At 36.4% G+C, this 18259-nt stretch overlaps 1 protein-coding gene across 5 annotated transcripts in view; it reads right to left on the bottom strand.

Moving 5' to 3' along the window:
- Positions 1–18259, bottom strand: part of TOPBP1 (DNA topoisomerase II binding protein 1) — a 62967-nt gene that overhangs the window by 24881 nt on the left and 19827 nt on the right. For 4 of the 5 annotated variants that reach the window (XM_045088896.1, XM_045088900.1, XM_045088897.1 and 1 more), the window contains 6 exons: positions 15821–16137; positions 14969–15141; positions 9762–9973; positions 8225–8511; positions 1049–1222; positions 848–957 (listed from right to left, as the gene is read on the bottom strand). In XM_045088896.1, coding sequence (XP_044944831.1) covers positions 848–957; positions 1049–1222; positions 8225–8511; positions 9762–9973; positions 14969–15141; positions 15821–16137 — 1273 coding nt within the window. The remainder of the gene's footprint in view (positions 1–847; positions 958–1048; positions 1223–8224; positions 8512–9761; positions 9974–14968; positions 15142–15820; positions 16138–18259) is intronic. The other variant, XM_045088898.1, reaches the window with a different exon arrangement.

Below are 18259 nucleotides of genomic sequence, written 5' to 3'. Positions count from 1 at the left end.
TTCTACAACAGATATACTAAACACATTAAAATGCTTTTAACTCTCTCAGATACATTTTATTTTTATTCTCCTGATCTATCAAATAGTAAGCTAACCAAAATAACACTTAACTAAAAGGGAAGATAGAGCCAAATGTGTTTCTCAAACTATGACTTGTAGAACCAATCATTATGTTATCTATAAATGGCTGAATAGAAGCGATCAAGAAAGGTAGCACCGCAGACAGTGGAATACGAGGGACTCAGGATTGGCTGGCACGGGTAAGGCTCTCTCAATCCCTGGCACACATGCCATCTCTGCTGGAGGTCTGTCTCTAGCTTGGCTGTCAGGTGGAGGGCAGATATGATAATCTCTGTCTCCAAAAGTAGTGAAAATAAATAGAAATTAAACCAGTCTACAAAAAGACCACTGAATGCCTGGATGGCTGCAGTACTGCTCACAGAAGAGCTCTACTCTGAAACACACTAAGGTACAAATATGCTTAATCTCACACCTCATATAAGTCAATATACCTATGAATCTTTTATTAAATACATTAGGCAAGAATTCTTCTAGATTGTACTCATAATTCATGGAACCCAAGTTTCTAGAATAGTGAGTGGTACAAAATAGGTTCTCACATATGGGTTGCACAAACCCTAAATAATACATGTATCAATGTGAATTGATAACTGGAAAGGGTATTTTCCAAGGCTGAAGTAAATGACAAATCAACTGGAGATACTGCAGACAATATGGCATGTTAAAAGGCAAAGTAAATGTTCCTTTGTGAATGCACACAATAGGTTTAGGTTTTCCTATATGTTTAGACAATATCAGTACCAAAACAGAAAGATGTGTCACCTACCTGTAATCTGCTCCTAGAGAGGCTGCAATCCCATTCAGTTCACCCTGTTTCTTACTGAGTTTCTTACTCACACATACCACTACCTTGTGAAGTGGTTTGGGGGCTTCTTCCTGCCCATGGAAAAGACAAGACATAAGGTCAACTATTATTGTTTGAAATATTTTATCTATAATTTTCTTTTAATAAGAGATCTAATTCTACCTTCTTCGATTGGGCATCCTTCAGCTGAGGGCTGGCAGACAAAGCAACAGCATTTCGAGAGCTATTTGCCAAAGCAAGTTTCAAGTTTCTGACAATGACTTCTGAAAGTGGCGTACTCAGTTTCCTTTTCTGCTGGCTAGGACCTCCTGGAGTTTCCAAGGCTGCAAGTGCATCCTATATGTATGTTAGGGGAAAAAGAAATGTAGGAGGAAGAGGAGAAAAGGACAGGAGGGAAGAAGATGGGACAGAAGGAAAAAGGAAGGTAAATAGTATAAGGAAAGAGGAAGGGAGAGGTAAAGAGAGAAGAGATAAACCTCAAAATTAACTGGATTATAGCTTTAGCCTCCTCCAGTTTTCTTTCAAACAAAAAGAATGAAGTATTAACTGCATCTGAACATAATTAAAAAAAAAATTTCATACTGTTCAGCAAATGAGTCCAAAGAGACTCACAACATGCTCACATTTTCAGCTGTGCTCATCACATTTGGGCTGAATCTCAGAGCGGGAGGTGCAGATAAAATTAAGCAAAATGAATGAACAATAAACATGGAAGGAAACAAGCAAGGATGGATATAAGCAAGATCTGACCTGTAAGGTTAATAAATTGACGGAGTTGAGAATTGTGAAAAATCCTCAAAAGGACAAAATATATTCCTGTTTCCATGTCACCTACAGTTCCCTCATGAGAAGGGGCCACTGTTATTCAGGCTGCGCTGCTCATTCTCTTTTCCATCTGTATAGTATTCCATGCACACAGCTGATTGGATTTACCACTATTCAACTGATGAATATTTAGATTAAGAATCTTTTGCCAGTATGATGATGCAACGAACAACCTTATACACACATCATTTTGCAAAAGGAAACATTTAAGCAAAATTTATGTAACAATGCTGACATTGTTCACATCATGAACAAAGCATTAGAATGTTTCCTAACATGTTTGACAGCACCAGTGGGTAATCAGATTTTTCTTTTTGGCCCATCTGATAGGTTAAAAAAATTTAACTGTATGCTCTAAATTTTCCACCTTTTAATACTAAATAAGATTAAACATCTTTATGAATGTATAATATTTCCATTTAATTTTTTTGTGACAGCTATCTCTTCCTAACTTTGCCCATTTTCCCCATTACTTTGTCTTAAAAAAAAAATTTATTTATTTAGAGGGAGGGAGACTGTTGGGGGAGGGGTAGAGGGAGAGAGAGAATCTCAAGCAGAGCTTGACCCAGACACAGGGCTCGATGCCATGTTCCTGAGATAGTGACCTGAGCTGACACTGAGAGTCAGGGGCCCTGCTTTTTCTTTTTTTATTCACTTGTCTGAATATATTTCTAAGAGTTTATATGCATACATATACATTGAGATATATGCACATTTCTTTTCAATTTGCTGTCAATTTTTGCCATGGAGAATTTTTTTTTTTTACCTAGTTATTTTTTTATTTTTATTTTTTTAATTTTTAATTTGTTATAAACATATATTTTTATCCCCAGGGGTACAGGTCTGTGAATCACCAGGTTTACACACTTCACAGCACTCACCAAAGCACATACCCTCCCCAATGTCCATAATCCCACCCCCTTCTCCCAAACTCCCTCCCCCCAGCAACCCTCAGTTTGTTTTGTGAGATTAAGAGTCACTTATGGTTTGTCTCCCTCCCAATTCCATCTTGTTTCATTGATTCTTCTTCTACCCACTTAAGCCCCCATGTTGCATCACCACTTTGCCATGGAGAATTTTTAAATACTTTTATTGTACATTTATAAAATCTGCAGTTGAATGTGGAGAATTTTTTAATGCTGTCAGATTCATATGACTCATTTCTTTTGAGGTATATGTTATAGTTAAAAAGGTCCTCCTAACGCTGGCATTACTGAAAAAAAAAAAACTTACTCTTTCATGGCCTGTTCCTATAATCTTTATGCCTTCATTTCTTATATTTAAATATCTAATCCTCTGGAATTTATTCTGGTGTAAGGGGTGAGTTTTCATCCCAACTGTTTTCTCAGATGGTTACTCAGCTTCCTGATTTGAATGCTACCTTTATCATATAATACATTTTCCAATCTATGGGGTGTAATCCTGTTTATCAATATGAGTACTCATGTGATGACATACTGCTTCAGTTACTGCAACTTCATACAATGCTTGAATAACTACCTACAAACTCAAATCCCCAAATTTCTTTCTCTAGCCCAGATCATTATCCAAACTTCAAGCTATGCATGTAATTGCCTATCTGACAACAGTACTTGGACGTCTAACAGGGATCTCCAACTTTATGTGTCGAAAATACAAACTCTCGGTCTGAGGCCCTGATCCCAACCTGTTCCATTCAACTCAGCTGACCAGAGCTCCATTCATCTACTCTCTCAGATCAAAAATTTAGAGGATTCAAATTCCAAACATTTAAACACCTGCCATGTACTAAGGAAATCTGATGGAGATCAATCATTATCTACACATACCCTTGTAAAATCATTAGATTTTAAAGATAAAAGAAAACGCCACATGGCTTTCTGGCAAAAAAGATAAAATAACTTACAAAAACAACATAGACTGGCATCAGAAATTTCAAAAACATATACAAAGAAAGGAAGCAGTAGAGTCGCATTTTCAGGAAACTCAAGAAAAAAAAAATGCAAACCAAGAACAATACATCCAATCTGTTGAATAAACAAGGCCCTGGTAAAGGTTTTGAATGTGCAGAACTCAGGAAATATTGTACATATGTCCTTCTCAAATATTCTAGAGGATGCACTTCCTCCTGTAGTGCATTTGTCCTTAATGACAGTAAGCATTTCACATATTTGATTGTAGAGTTAAGGCTAAACAAGGGTGAGGTTCATGGGTTAAAAAAAAAATAAACATTTTATCTTCTGACAAAGTTGATAAATGTAATTAAAAACAGTAAGTGACTCTTAATCTCACAAAACAAACTGAGGGTTGCTGGGGGGAGGGGGGTTGGGAGAAGGGGGTGGGATTATGGACATTGGGGAGGGTATGTGCTTTGGTGAGTGCTGTGAAGTGTGTAAACCTGATGATTCACAGACCTGTACCCCCGGGGATAAAAATATATGTTTATAAAAAATTGAAGGAAAAAAAAAAAACAGTGGAAGAGAGAAAATGGGGAACCAGAATAAGATTACTGACTGCAACAGTAGTAGGGGTCAAATCATATAATTTACAACTGACATAAGGTTAAGATAGGGGTTTAAGGGCACCTTAAGAATAAAACTAATAAACCCTTTCCTAAATAAAAGTAAAACAAAAACAAAAACAAAAACAGAGGACATGATACCTGAAGAAACATGTAACATACATACATAACGTAAACTAATTATAATATATGACAGAATTGAGACCAAATAGAAATCATATTAAATGTGAATAGATTAAGTCACCTGGTTGAAAGGAAAAGATTTTTCTTTTTTAAGATTTTATTTATTTATTTGACAGACAAGAGATGACAAGTAGGCAGAGAGGCAGGCAGAGGGGGGTGAGGAAGGCTCCCTGCTGAGCAGAGAGCCCGATGTGGGGCTCGATCCCAGGTTCCTGGAATCATGACCTGAGCCGAAGGCAGAGGTTTTAACTTTTAACCCACTGAGCCACTCAGGCACCCCAAAAGGAAAAGATTTTTTTAAATGGCTCATAAAGCCAATCTCAATTCTATGCTCAATTCTACCTTTAAAATGCAGCAATCTCCAAAGGCTAAAATGAAGGATTACACAGGATTATAATGCAAATGAAAATCATAAAATGGTACGGATTGAAATCCTGATACCAAAGTAGACCTCAAGCCAGAAAGTATTACATGAGAAAAAGAACACATTTCAAGTTACATTAATAGTTGTAATATCTATGTACTAGTTAACATACACCAATCATCTATCTAAAAACAAAACCACACAAGATCCAAGAAAGAGAAACACACCATATTATTGAAACTTAAAAACAACACATAGTATGAGTGAGTTAAATGACCAAAAAACAGGAAAGGATATAAAAGATCTAAACAACATTATCAAGAAGTTCGATCTTGTGTGTATGCCTGTGTACAGCAAAGACTATCCATGTTGGAGAATATATCTGCTCATAAAATGTTCTCACAAAATCAAGCAATGTTCTCAAAAATTGACATATATCAGGGCACAAACATCAGTAAGTTCTATGACGTAGAAATATTATAAACAACACTCTGATCACAATGTAATAAAATAATAAAAAGTGTTTCCATCTGGAAAGTAATGAAAACTCTATTTCTGAACAAAGGGTATGTGAGTATTCCTCCTAGTATTTTTATTTTGCAACATTTTAAAGAAATTATTTCCAAGTGAAAAGTAAAAACAATATTAACAATAATAACCTCAAACCTTATAATTCTTTATTGAGAAGGATGGGGAACACTGGGTGCTCAACACATTACTAGTAGGACTATTAACTGGTACAACCACTTTGACAATTTGTCAGTCTCTACTAAAGTTGCTCTCCCAGCAAGTTCACTTTTAGGTATATACCAAAAAGAAATGCATGCACACATATTCTAAGAGACATGCACAAGAATGTCTACATGATTTGTAAGAGCAAAAATCTAGTAGCCATCTAAATGTAAATTATGGTATACTCATTTTTTTTTAATTTTTTATTTTTTGTAAACATATATTTTTATCCCCAGGGGTACAGGTCTGTGAATCACCAGGTTTATACACTTCACAGCACTCAATTATGGTATACTCATTTAATGGAATATTCTGCAGCAATGGAATCAATGAACTAAAGTTAAAGGAACAGGGACACAGCTTTCAAACAAAGGCTGAACAAAAAAAGAATATATATTATATTCATAATATATAATATTTAAAAGTAAAAAAACCAAGGATAACAAAGTTAGTGTTAGAAGTCAGGAGTGTTACCTTCAGGAGGAAGGAGGAAACAGTGATGAAGGAGAGGCATAAGGAAGGCTCTAAGGTACCTGGCAATGATCTTCTGAACATGTACAGTAGCCTTCCAGCTGTTAACTTTAACATATTTTAACTTTAACTTAACTTTAACATATCATTTAGCAGCACATCTGCTGTACTTCTCTGATGCCAATTAAAAATTAAATAGGAGATTTTTTAAATATGAGGCCTAATGTATTCAATTTTGTGATTATTTTATGGCCCCTTCTGTTTTCAGAGTACAAAGTTCAATATACCATATTACATCAATTTGAAGAAGCACTGATTGTAAGAAGAAGTACCATTTTATGTATTACCAAAAAGATAAAAGTCCCCCAAACCACCACCCCAAAAGAAAGAAAGAAAAAAAAAAACACTCCTAAGTGAACTATGACTCTAAATAATAAAACTTTTAAATATGTTTTGTGTCTTCACTGAGACTATTTAGAACCATCAGCTTTCTGCAAGGTATCTAAAGAAGAACAGTGTCAATGACAGGGAATATTCTTATTTTCTTCCCTACTAGTGTCATTTCATCTACTATTCAAAAAGTTTGTGGGGGTGCCTGGGTGGCTCAGTGGGTTAAAGCCTCTGCCTTTGGCTCAGGTCAAGATCCCAGCGTCCTGGGATAGAGCCCCGCATCGGGCTCTCTGCTCAGCAGGGAGCCTGCTCCGCACCCCCCCTCTGCCTGCCTCTCTGCCTCTGTCAAATAAATAAATAAAATCTTAAAAAAAAAATAGTTTGTGAGCTAAGAGACCTTAGAGATCAATCATCTAGATATACCCTATGATTTTATAGATAAAGATGATGGAGCCCAAAGAGGTTGACCTCTTTCAAAGACAGCAAGAAGCAAAGCAGAAGGCTGATTCTAGATCTCAGGTCTCAAACCAGTGATTTTTCTCTATTTCTTAAGGCATAATGAGCAGTGTTAATCATAGCACAAAAAGTTACTTTTTCAAGCACAGGTTCTGCTTAGTGAAACTATCCAAAGTATCAATTTATATTTATTTTCTGAAGATGAACAATCTATAAATTCTATAAACCTACTTCTTAACACACCAGTAAAAATTATTAGAATGTTGCTTTTTTTTTTTTTTTTTTTTAAATAGGCTCCATGCCCAGCATGGAGCCTAATATTGGGCTTGAACTCCAGACCCTGAGATCAAGACCTGAGCAGAGATCAAGAGTCAGACACTTAAATGAGTGAGCCACCCAGGTGTCCCAGAACCTTGCTTCTTAATACCCCACCAGCAAAACTCCAATAGATGACTAGTATAATAACAGTGCAAAGATTCATGGATAAAAAGAATCATAAACAATGATTTCAATAGCCATTCGAAAGGCCAACAGCTACTAAAGGAATAGTAAAGAAAATCATTTTGGGGGAATAAGAGGAAACCGTTTATTGCCAAATAATGTCTTTTTTTTTTTTTTAAAAAGATTTTATTTATTTATTTGACAGAGAGAAATCACAAGTAGATGGAAAGGCAGGCAGAGAGAGAGAGAGTGAGAGAGGGAAGCAGGCTCCCTGCTGAGCAGAGAGCCCGATGCGGGACTCGATCCCAGGACCCTGAGATCATGACCTGAGCCGAAGGCAGCGGCTTAACCCACTGAGCCACCCAGGCACCCGCCAAATAATGTCTTGATCTGGGAATGAATTTCTCAGAAAGGGAGCCATCCTCCAGTGCTCAGGAGATCAAACAAAGACGCAGACTTAACCTATCTTTTCAAGGGAAGTGACTGCAAGATAAGGTGATAAGAGACACATTTTTGGAGAGCAAGCACTGAGTATACTGCTAGAATCAAAACATAAGTAGCAATGGGTTTATATCATAGTTAATAAAATTATTTCATCACACCATTGCATTTGATCCTTCAGATAAATCTGTGAGTTTTCAGAGCAAGTGATATCCTCTTTATACAAAAGAAAAAGTCTATGCTTGGATATGTTAAATAATCTGCCTAGAGTCATACTGCTCATGACAGATGTAGGACTTGAACCCAGTCCCGACTTCACACCATTTTACCTCCCGCTTTTATCTCAACCCCAAGTATATGGAGGGACTCGATAATATGATCTGCCAGTATCTCTGGAGAACTTACTACCACAAACTAGAGGTGATGCAGAATTTGGAGTTTCAATTAACTTATTATAAGTTATATTATAACTATTTACTTCATATACTATGAATTATTAATTGTTAATTCAAGGACCATATTCTGTAATCCCTACCTTCACATCAAAGGAAGGCTTGAAGAGTTTGTCCTTGGACAGAAATTTTGATGGTGTATCCAGATGTAAGGAGGGCTCTTTCTGAAGTGGTTGTCCCACTGGTGGGGAGGCCGAAACCTGTCTGGTATGTTGTGAGATCACAGCATGGAAAGCTTTACTCTGAAAGCGGTTCATATCTAAAGGCGTGACGGCTGTTTTCCTATGAGTTTCCAGGTGTGCAACAGGATGCTCTGGAGTACCTGGGTTTAGATTCACCCTGTTTGTTGTTTCAGTTTCCACACTTTGTTCTAGAGATTTAAAACGAGAAGAAACAAATGTGAGCCACTAGTCATCTTTTATCTCTGAAGATGAATACACAAAGTGCTATTTTTATGTCTCAGTTTTCATGTAAATTCTCAAGTACATTTTAAATCACAAAATTATATATCTACTTTCCAAGAAACAAACCAAATAATACATTAAAATATATGTTGAGTTAAACACAGAACATCAACTGAAACAATTAATGAAATTAGATTTCCTGTTTCATTTTATTGTTAACTTGAAGTATTTTTTAATAAACTTCATGATTTGCCAAATATTATATAAGTGTTATCTTGGTGAATGACAGAATTAAGGGAAAAAACCAAAAACAATTACATATACTCTGAGTTAACAACTACAGTGAAGATTTTATAAAGTTCTTAGTGAAATTTTAATATGACTTAAGTATCACTTTGCCTCAGTTCTAAAATTTCCAGTCTGTTTGGGTAAGCAATAATGGCTCTGAGAGCTGTTCCCAAGCTATTGAAGTTTGCCCAGGGATGCCATCATCTTCTACTGTGTCCTCCCACCAGTCTTTTTTCAATATTTAACAAAAACACTTATTAGATGGCTATGCCATGCCAGGTCCAATGCTAGACAATGGAAATATATTATGCACAAGACACACATATTCTTTGCCCTTTCAGAGCTTGTAACTGAGTAGGGAGACATGAAAGCAAACTAGATATTAGAACACTGAGATCAAAGGTTTAAAGGGAATAATGGAGGGAGACTTGGCAAGACAAAGGCCATACTTGGGAGTCAAGGAAGGCTTCCCAACGGAAAATAACATCCAAGCCTGGAGGGCTGAAAGATATGGACAAAGAGGCAACCATGAGGTGGGCCAGAGAAAAGATGCAGAAGTCCAAAGATGAGAGGAAGAGAGAGCACATGAATGACATGGTGTGTCAATGTGAGCCACAGAAGAAACAATAAATGGGATTCTAGCCCACAAATTTGGACTTCAAACACTGAGACCCCAGAATGCTTCCAGATTGTTTTGTATCTTCCAGCTTTCAGACACTGCCTGTAGTAGAGAGCAGATAAAAATTAAATCTGTGCTATGAACACATTTATTTTGCCACCAAATAAGGAATGCTCAACAGCAGTGCACAACACTCAATGTGAAAACTAGAAATCAGTGAACTTCTAAAAACAAGATTCAACATATTCATATTCCAGAGACCATCAAATTATAAAAATACATATAAAAGGACAAGATAAAAGTATTAACCTTCTTTAGCAGACTTTTCAATCAGAAAATGGCTTTCATCTGCTCTCTTTCCCATTCTAGCAGTCTCCAACAGCCAAGATATGGTGACTGCTGGTAAATTCCACTTCTTGGCAGCTTCATACTTAGAACCACCTGGTTCTTTCAATACAAGATGTGTACTGGCAAACATGCCTTTCTTTGCATTGGATTTGCGAACAAAGAATTCTTGAACGCTGAAAATTATATTTAAATAAAAACAAATGGTCATAAACACAACTGAGCAAGCTAAGAAGAAGTTTCTAATACAACTGTTGTTAGACTTCTATGTATAATACTCGCTGATAAAAAGCTCATATATTTTCAAACCCTCTTACATGACTACTCTAAGGTAAAAATGTATTGCTACAGTAAAAGTTTTTATAAAAACATTAAGAAAATTAAACTAGACTTTCAAGAACTAATCAGGAAAATTACCTCCTTAATTAGTCATCACCTACCCATATTGGGTCTTTCTTCCCAAAAGGAGGCATGGAATAGCTAGGGAGCACAGAAAGGGTATGAATAACACACTGTATCTTTCCAGTCCACTATGTCTTTGCAAAGCATTTTCAGACACAATCTCTTATGAATATTTGGGAAGTACTAGTATGTTACAAAATATTAGGGGTTTTTGGGAAAGATTTTATTTGCCAGAGAGAGAGAGAGAGAGAGAATGAGAATGAGAATGTGTGTGAGAACAAAGGGCGGGTGGCAGGCAGAGCAGGCAGAGGGAGAAGCAGGATCCCCACTGAGCAGGGAGTCCAATGTGGGACTTGATCCCAGGACCGTGGGATTATGACCTGGGACTCGATCCCAGGACCATGGAATTAAGATGCGAGCCTAAGGCAGATACTTAACCCACTGAGCCATCCAGGCATTCCTTTTACAAAATATTGTAAAGATACAACCTGGGAAAAGATACAATTAAGTGAGAGGGTGGCTGGGTCATGGACATTGGGGAGGGTATGTGCTTTGGTGAGTGCTGTGAACTGTGTAAGCCTGATGATTCACAGACCTGTACCCCCGGAGCTAATAATACATTATATGTTAACTTAAAAAAATGCAAAGAAAAAGAAAAAGAAGATAGAATTAAGTGACTTGCTCAAGATGACAGATATTAAACACAGAGAACATAGGGGCAGAAAGAGAAGTCCACCACTTAACATTTAAACAGAATTTTTTTTTAACAACTGCTAGGTTTTATGCTCTAGTCTCCACTTTTAAGATGCTTTAAATCTCCCACATTTTTCCTAGCAATTTCATGGTTTCATTTTTCACATTTAACTCACTGATCCATTTGGTACTTATTATGGTATGAGATGTGGCTCTAACTTTATTGAATCCTATTTACTGAATAAGCCATCTCTCTTCTTCAATGACTTGGAATATCACTTTTTTGTTTAATAAAGATTTTATTTATTTGAGAGAGAGCACATGCAGGAGGAGGGAGAGGAGGAGAGGGAGAGTCCAACTCCCCACTGAGCAGGTAGCCTGATGTGGGGCCCAATTCCAGGACCCTAAGATCATGACCTGAGCTGAAGGCAGATGTTTAACTATCACCAGGGCACCCCAAAAATAACCTGTTTGTATTTGGGTCTATTTCTAGACTTTCTGTTCACTCACTAAACTTTCTGCAACTTATAAAATCCACACTACTATTTAGTGAGGTTTTACAAAATATATTTAAATACAAAATCTATTTAATTACAAAATATATTTAAATAACTATTAACTAATAACTAAATAACTATTCTAGAATTTTTATGACTTTCTTGCTTGCTAAACTTTACTTATGAATTCAAGAATTTGGTTTGCTTAATGCTATCCCTAAAAAATTTGGGCAGCATTTTAACTGGGATGTTAAATTTATATAGTAATATAGGAGACAACAGAAACTTCTTTATAATCTTCTTTCCGAGAACATGGATATCTTTTCTACTGTTTCCCTAATAGCATCTTATAAGCTTCTGTAGCTCTTGCAAGTTTCATGTTAAACCTTCTGGTAGGTATTTTATCTCTCATTGTAAACTTAGTTTTCATCAACTTTCCTAACTGGCTGGTATGAAGGTCAATGATTTCTGTATATTAATTTGCTACATAGCCACTTTATGGAGTTTTTCTCCAAGCACTGCTTTAGTTTACCCCATGGAACCTGGTGTCATACTTTTGCTATTGTTACTTTCTAGATCTTCTGCAACTTCAGTTTTTTTAAAAAAAGGTTTTCATTGTTTAGCTTAATTCAAATACAGAACATAGCGAGAAAAGAAATACAAAACTTGGTGATTATAATCTATTTGGATATTTATGGCAATAACTTCCTTACCTTTCTTTAGTTTTATCACATAGTGCATTCTTAAACACTACAGTTTTGTCTTTTTAGTTATAGGATCCATCCTCTTTCCCTATCCCCTTAATAGATATTTGTTGAAGTCACTGTATTATTTATAACATAAAGTTATCTCAGAGCCTGAATTTTGCTAATTGCATTTCTGTGCTATAGTTTACATGCTATTCTCCTACTTCCTATAAATCAGTAGTTGAATCCAGAGGCTTCATCAGATAGAGGTTTTATCATTTTTGTAAGGCCACTTTAAGGTGGCCGTGTGTTCATCAGGAGGCACATGATGTCTGTTTTCCTCTTTATTACATGATTATTGATTTTCAGGGCCTAGATGTTTTCATTCATTAGGAATTATAACCCCACCCTTCTTCATTTATTTGTTAGAACACCTATATTTTTAAAATTTAAAAAATTTTTTTAATAAACATATATTTTTATCCCCAGGGTGTTGGAACACCTCTTAAAGGGAAACGCTGTCTTATCCATTATTATGGTACTCTTATACAGATTACATAGGAAAGGCAGGATAAATACTTGATCCTTTCTCTAACAGCTTTCAAAATAACAGGCTGGTTTCCCAGCATCTTTCAAATATGACCAATTAACTTTGTCTGGTGTTATTATAATATTATGATTTAAACATTATTTGATGTGCTTGGATACACTGCCATTATTCTGTCTAGTGGTACTTAAATTGTCCTGTCTTTGGCCTGCAGAGGTCCTTTGATGCAACTTTCTTAGTAGTCCTTGCTATCTGGTCTGACAAAATGTTCCAGACTCACTGGCACCTTTTTGCCCCAGATCTGGAAAATAAATAAATAAATAAATGTATATGTGTGTGTATGTATATATACGTATAATATGTACATACATGTATACATATTGTACATATATAAAGACTATACATATACATGTGAATTTTTACACACACACACACACACACACACACACACAAAGACTTTGAGAGAGTGCAGAGAGAGAGAGAGAGATAGGTAGCGAGCGAGCAAGTGAGCATAAGTATGAGCACAGATATGGGGGGTGGGTAGAGGGAGAAGCAGGCTCTCCACTGAGCAGGAAACCGGCCATGGGGCTTAATCCCACGACACTGGGATCATGACCTGAGATGAAGGCAGATGCCTAATGGGCTGAACCCCCCAGGCACCCCTGGAATTAATCATTTCTTTACATTTTAGTTTCTTTTAGCAGGAAATGGTATTTAAGGATACAATCTGGGCACTGGGATTGCTTATTACCATTGTGTTGATAAATGACTTCTAGGCTTATAAATGGGTTTGAATCCCCCTTGGAACCAAGAGTTATGAAATAGTTCTAAAATGTCCAGTTTATAGGGTCTTTTCATTTTCTATTTATACTATTCATTTCTAGTCTTTACTCATGATTAGAGAGTATGGTCTGCACTCTTCCTATTTTAGGGAATTTACTGAGGTTTTCTTTGTGGCCAGTTTCATTATAGGCAATGTTTATAAGTGTTCTACAGGCACATGAAATGGTATGTTTTATGTCTATGCTATTGAAATCTAGATCCTTCCCTGTTTTCCTTTCTTTTTTTTTTTTTTTTTAAGATTTTATTTATTTATTTGACAGAGAAAGATCACAAGTAGACAGAGAGGCAGGCAGAGAGAGAGAGGGAAGCAGGCTCCCTGCTGAGCAGAGAGCCCGATGCAGGACTCGATCCCAGGACCCCGGGATCATGACCTGAGCCGAAGGCAGCGGCTTAACCCACTGAGCCACCCAGGCGCCCCCTTCCCTGTTTTCTATAGGACCTCTCATGAAGTAAAAGATGGGAATTAAAGTCTTACAAGTAATGTATTTCTGCTGATTCCATCTTGTATCTCCTATTGTTTTGTCTTATGAATAAGACAAATATATATATATATATATATACATTTTAACTTCAGTGTGAATACCTATTTATAGCACTCTTTTTTCTTATTTAATGCCTCTTCATTTGAATCCAAACTTGTCTGACATTAGAACTGCAACCCCTCCTTTCCTTTTGTTTGCATTTCTTTGACATACCTTTGCCCATCTTTTTCTTTTTTCTTTTTTTTTTTCAGATGTTCTGAATCAGTTTGTTTTGGGTGTGTCTCTTTAAAGTCATTTTAAGTGTTGCTTCAAGATCTAATCTAAAAGAACTTTTTTTGGGGGCGCCTGGGTGGCTCAGTGGGTTAAAGCCTCTGCCTTCAGCTCAGGTCATGATCCCAGGGTCCTGGGATTGAGCCCCGCATCGGGCTGTCCGCTCCGCGCATAGCCTGCTTCCTCCTCTCTCTCTTTCTACCTGCCTCTCTGCCTACTTGTGATCTCTGTCTGTCAAATAAATAAATAAAATCTTTAAAAAAAAAAAAAAAAGAACTTTTTTTTTTTAAATATAAAAGTTGAGTTCCTTTACATTTACTGTTAGAACAGTTTTTTACTTCATTTTAAAACAGTTACCACCTAAGGTTAACTTAGGGGCTGGATTAATTTGGATTTTGGAAGTAACTTTCAAGTCCATTTTTTTTTTCCTTCCCAAGTATTCATTACTGAAAAAAATAAATCTCCCAAATGGACCCATGGAAGGGAATAAAGCTTGGATATGCCACATTCAGTAATGTCCCTTGTATGAGCTTTACACATTCTCTCTGCTGGTAGGTGAGCACTAATGCCCATGGTCTGAACCTCTGCCAGGTATCCATCTAGTAGTACTGAGCCATCACATAGGTACGCTATACCCAACCCATAAATATTATAAAGACACCTGGCCCAATTTCAATTTAAATGTTCACCAATAAGTCAAAACAGATAGAAGATACACCATGATAGCAGGTGCACAAAAAATACTACATACCTTGCTCCAAGGCGATTTGCCAAGAATGTCAACGAATCTTTTTCTGCTCCTGCACACTGGCTGAATGAAATAACACAATCCTCTAAAGGAGTCATTCCTGCCATCACTGGGACTGGCATGAAGAGAGGATTTGACTTTGGATCAATTAAAGTTTGATAGTCTATACAGGTTACCTTTTAGAAACAAGAAACACAAGAATGCCAACCTGAAATAAAGCCAGTGGTTTAAAACTGGTTTTTACACTACCAGTAATTTGAGTTTACATGAAAAGCAATTTAAGATAACCTTGTATATGCTCATTCTCAATACATTTCACATGATATTAAAAAAATTAATTCACCATACAGGATATTAAGATTAGGCAGGTTTATCATTTAACTTACTAAATACTGCTGTAAATTTAATTTCTTCCCAAGTATTAGTTTATAAATTTTCCTCTTAACTCTTGGAAAGTAAAAAAATGATGAAATTACCACTGTTCAGTCAATTAAAAAGATATAATAAGAAATAAAAAGAACAAAAAATAAAATAAACAAAATAAAAAAGAATAATCTGAAAGTGCACACATGCTTTTGGTTGTGAGACAACAGGGAGGACTGAAATAGTAGGAGATGACCTAGGGTAACTTCTTAAGAAGGAATGTTGCTGCTGTGGCCCCAGGGAAATAATAAGTTCTACTCTGCCAGGCTTGGGGCCAAGAAGCTTGTACATTTTCCTATCTTACAATTCCCTTTGGTAAAGGCAAAACCTAAATCTCGCTCAAACACCAATTCACCTAGGAAATAATCATTAACACTCTCAGCATCTGCTATCCTTCAACACTACACTTCAACTGCTACAGGGTCTTCTTACCAGCCACGTATTTGTGACAACTTCTCCCACAGTTGCTTCTACTTCACACCCCAGCAGAGGAACCACAGCATAATCAGCAACAATTCTGCTCTGAAGGGACACGATTTTTCCAGCATTTTCTCTTATGATATTTGCAATATTAGATTCATTTTCATTACTAAAGCCCAAAACAAGGAAACTCTTTTGGCTAAATAAACCTTCTTCGGTAATTGTAGAAGTGTCAGGGAGGCAACAAGTGACAGAAGACTGGTTTTCTTCTGGCAGAGAAATATGAGTAGAGTCATTAAAGGGCTCAACTTCAGACTTCACAGCTTCAACTGAAAGAGAAAAATAAATGTTTTCTAGCAGAGGATTTATCTTACATTTTAAGGTAACACGAAGCCTGAGAATAGTAACCCCACTCACAAAAAATAAGGCTCAGTAAATACACCCCGAGGAAAGGACACAAACCCACCCCATCTTCTTGGCTACCAAGAATACAGTTATTATTTCCACCTTCCATTAGGAATGACAAGAGCAATCATGTCACTGTTGCAGGTATTCCTAGTATACTAGAAACTTCAATTAATTGAAAATTAGGGGACTCCAATAACTCTTTGGGTTTGTCTCAGTCCCAAAATTGGTTTCGCTAATTCACAAAAGAATTGAGAAAATATTGTTAAAGAAAAAAACAGAAGTAACAGGCCTACGTGATCAAGCCCTTCACATGGAAATAACTGTATGAATATAATAAAGAGAATTATGGTTATTTTTTTATGGTTACCTATTTTTCAAAAACTCCTAAAATTTTCATATTGATATTACAGCTGTTTAGTTACTACAATATGGATTTAAGAGAACTGATGAAGGACTCAAGCAAATAGTTTCAACTATTACATTTCAGAATCAAGTTGGCTGACAGATAAGGAGAAGAAAAAAACATAACTGTCAGTAACAAAATATATAATCCCTAATATGGATAAGCACTGGTGAATCAAGACCAAAAGTTTAAATGGTAAAAACTTTGTACTGTTTAACATACTACTGGAAGTCCTAGGCTGAGCAATCACACAACAAAAGAAATGAAAGGCTCCAAAATAGCAAGGAAGTAGTCAAACTTTCACTATTTGCAGACAACATGATACAATATGCAGAAAATCTGAAAGACCACCAAAAAATTGCTAGAACTAATACACGAATTCAGCAAAGCTGCAGGATATAAAACCAATGTGTAGAAATCTGTTGCATTACTATACAGCAATAATGAAGCAGCAGGAAAAGAAATCAAGGAATCGATCCTATTTGCAACTGCACCAAAAACAATATACCTAGGAGTAAACCTAACTATGGAGTTAAAAGATCTATATTCTGAAAAGTAGAGCTCACTTATGAAAGAAATTGAAGAGGACACAAAGCAATGGAAAAACATTCCATACTCATGGATTGGAAGAATAAACATTGTTAAAATGTCCATATTACCCAAAGTAATCTGTGCATTTAATGCAATCCCTATCAAAATACCACCAGATTTTTCACAGAGCTGGAACAAACAATCCTAGTATTTGCATGGAACCACAAAAGACCCCAAATAGCCAAAGCAATTTTGAAAAAGAAAAAACTGGAGGTATCATGATTCTGGATTTTAAGCTTTATTACAAAGCTGTAGTCATCAAGACAGCATGGGACTGGCACAAAAACAGACACATAGATCAATGGAACAGAACAAAGAACCCAGAAATGGACCCGTAACTGTATGGTCAACTGGTATTTGACAAAGCAGGAAAATAATATCCAATGGAAAAAAGTCTCTTCGACAAATGGTGTTAGGAAAAGAAAAACTGGACAGCAACATGAAGAATGAAACTGAACCACTTTCTTACACCATATACCAAAATAAATTCAAAATGATGAAAGACCTAAATGTTGAGATAGGAAACCACCAAAATCCTAGAGGAGAACACAGGCCACATCCTCTTAACCTTGGCCTTGTAACTTACTAAACACGCTGCTTTAGGCAAGGGAAGCAAAAATGAACTACTGGGACTTCATAAAGATAAAAAACTTTTGCACAGCAATGAAAACAATAAAACTAAAAGCCTATTGAATGGGAGAAGATAGATGCAAATAACATCAGATAAAGAGTTAGTATTCAAAATCTATAAAGAACTTATCAAACTCGGGCGCCTGGGTGGCTCAGTGGGTTAAGCCACTGCCTTCGGCTCAGGTCATGATCTCAGGGTCCTGGGATCGAGTCCCACGTCGGGCTCTCTGTTCAGCAGGGAGCCTGCTTCCTCCTCTCTCTCTGCCTGCCTCTCTGCCTACTTGTGATCTCTCTCTGTCAAATAAATAAATAAAATCTTAAAAAAAAAAAAAGAACTTATTAAACTCAACACCCGAAAAACAAATAACCAGCAATGAAGTAGCCAGAAGACATGAATAGATAACTTTCCAAAGAAGACA

This window comes from Mustela putorius, unplaced genomic scaffold, assembly GCF_011764305.1.
Source record: "Mustela putorius furo isolate JIRA1106 unplaced genomic scaffold, ASM1176430v1.1 tig00003834_pilon_pilon_pilon, whole genome shotgun sequence".
Taxonomy (NCBI): domain Eukaryota; kingdom Metazoa; phylum Chordata; class Mammalia; order Carnivora; family Mustelidae; genus Mustela; species Mustela putorius.
This window is presented reverse-complemented; position numbering and strand designations above follow the sequence as displayed.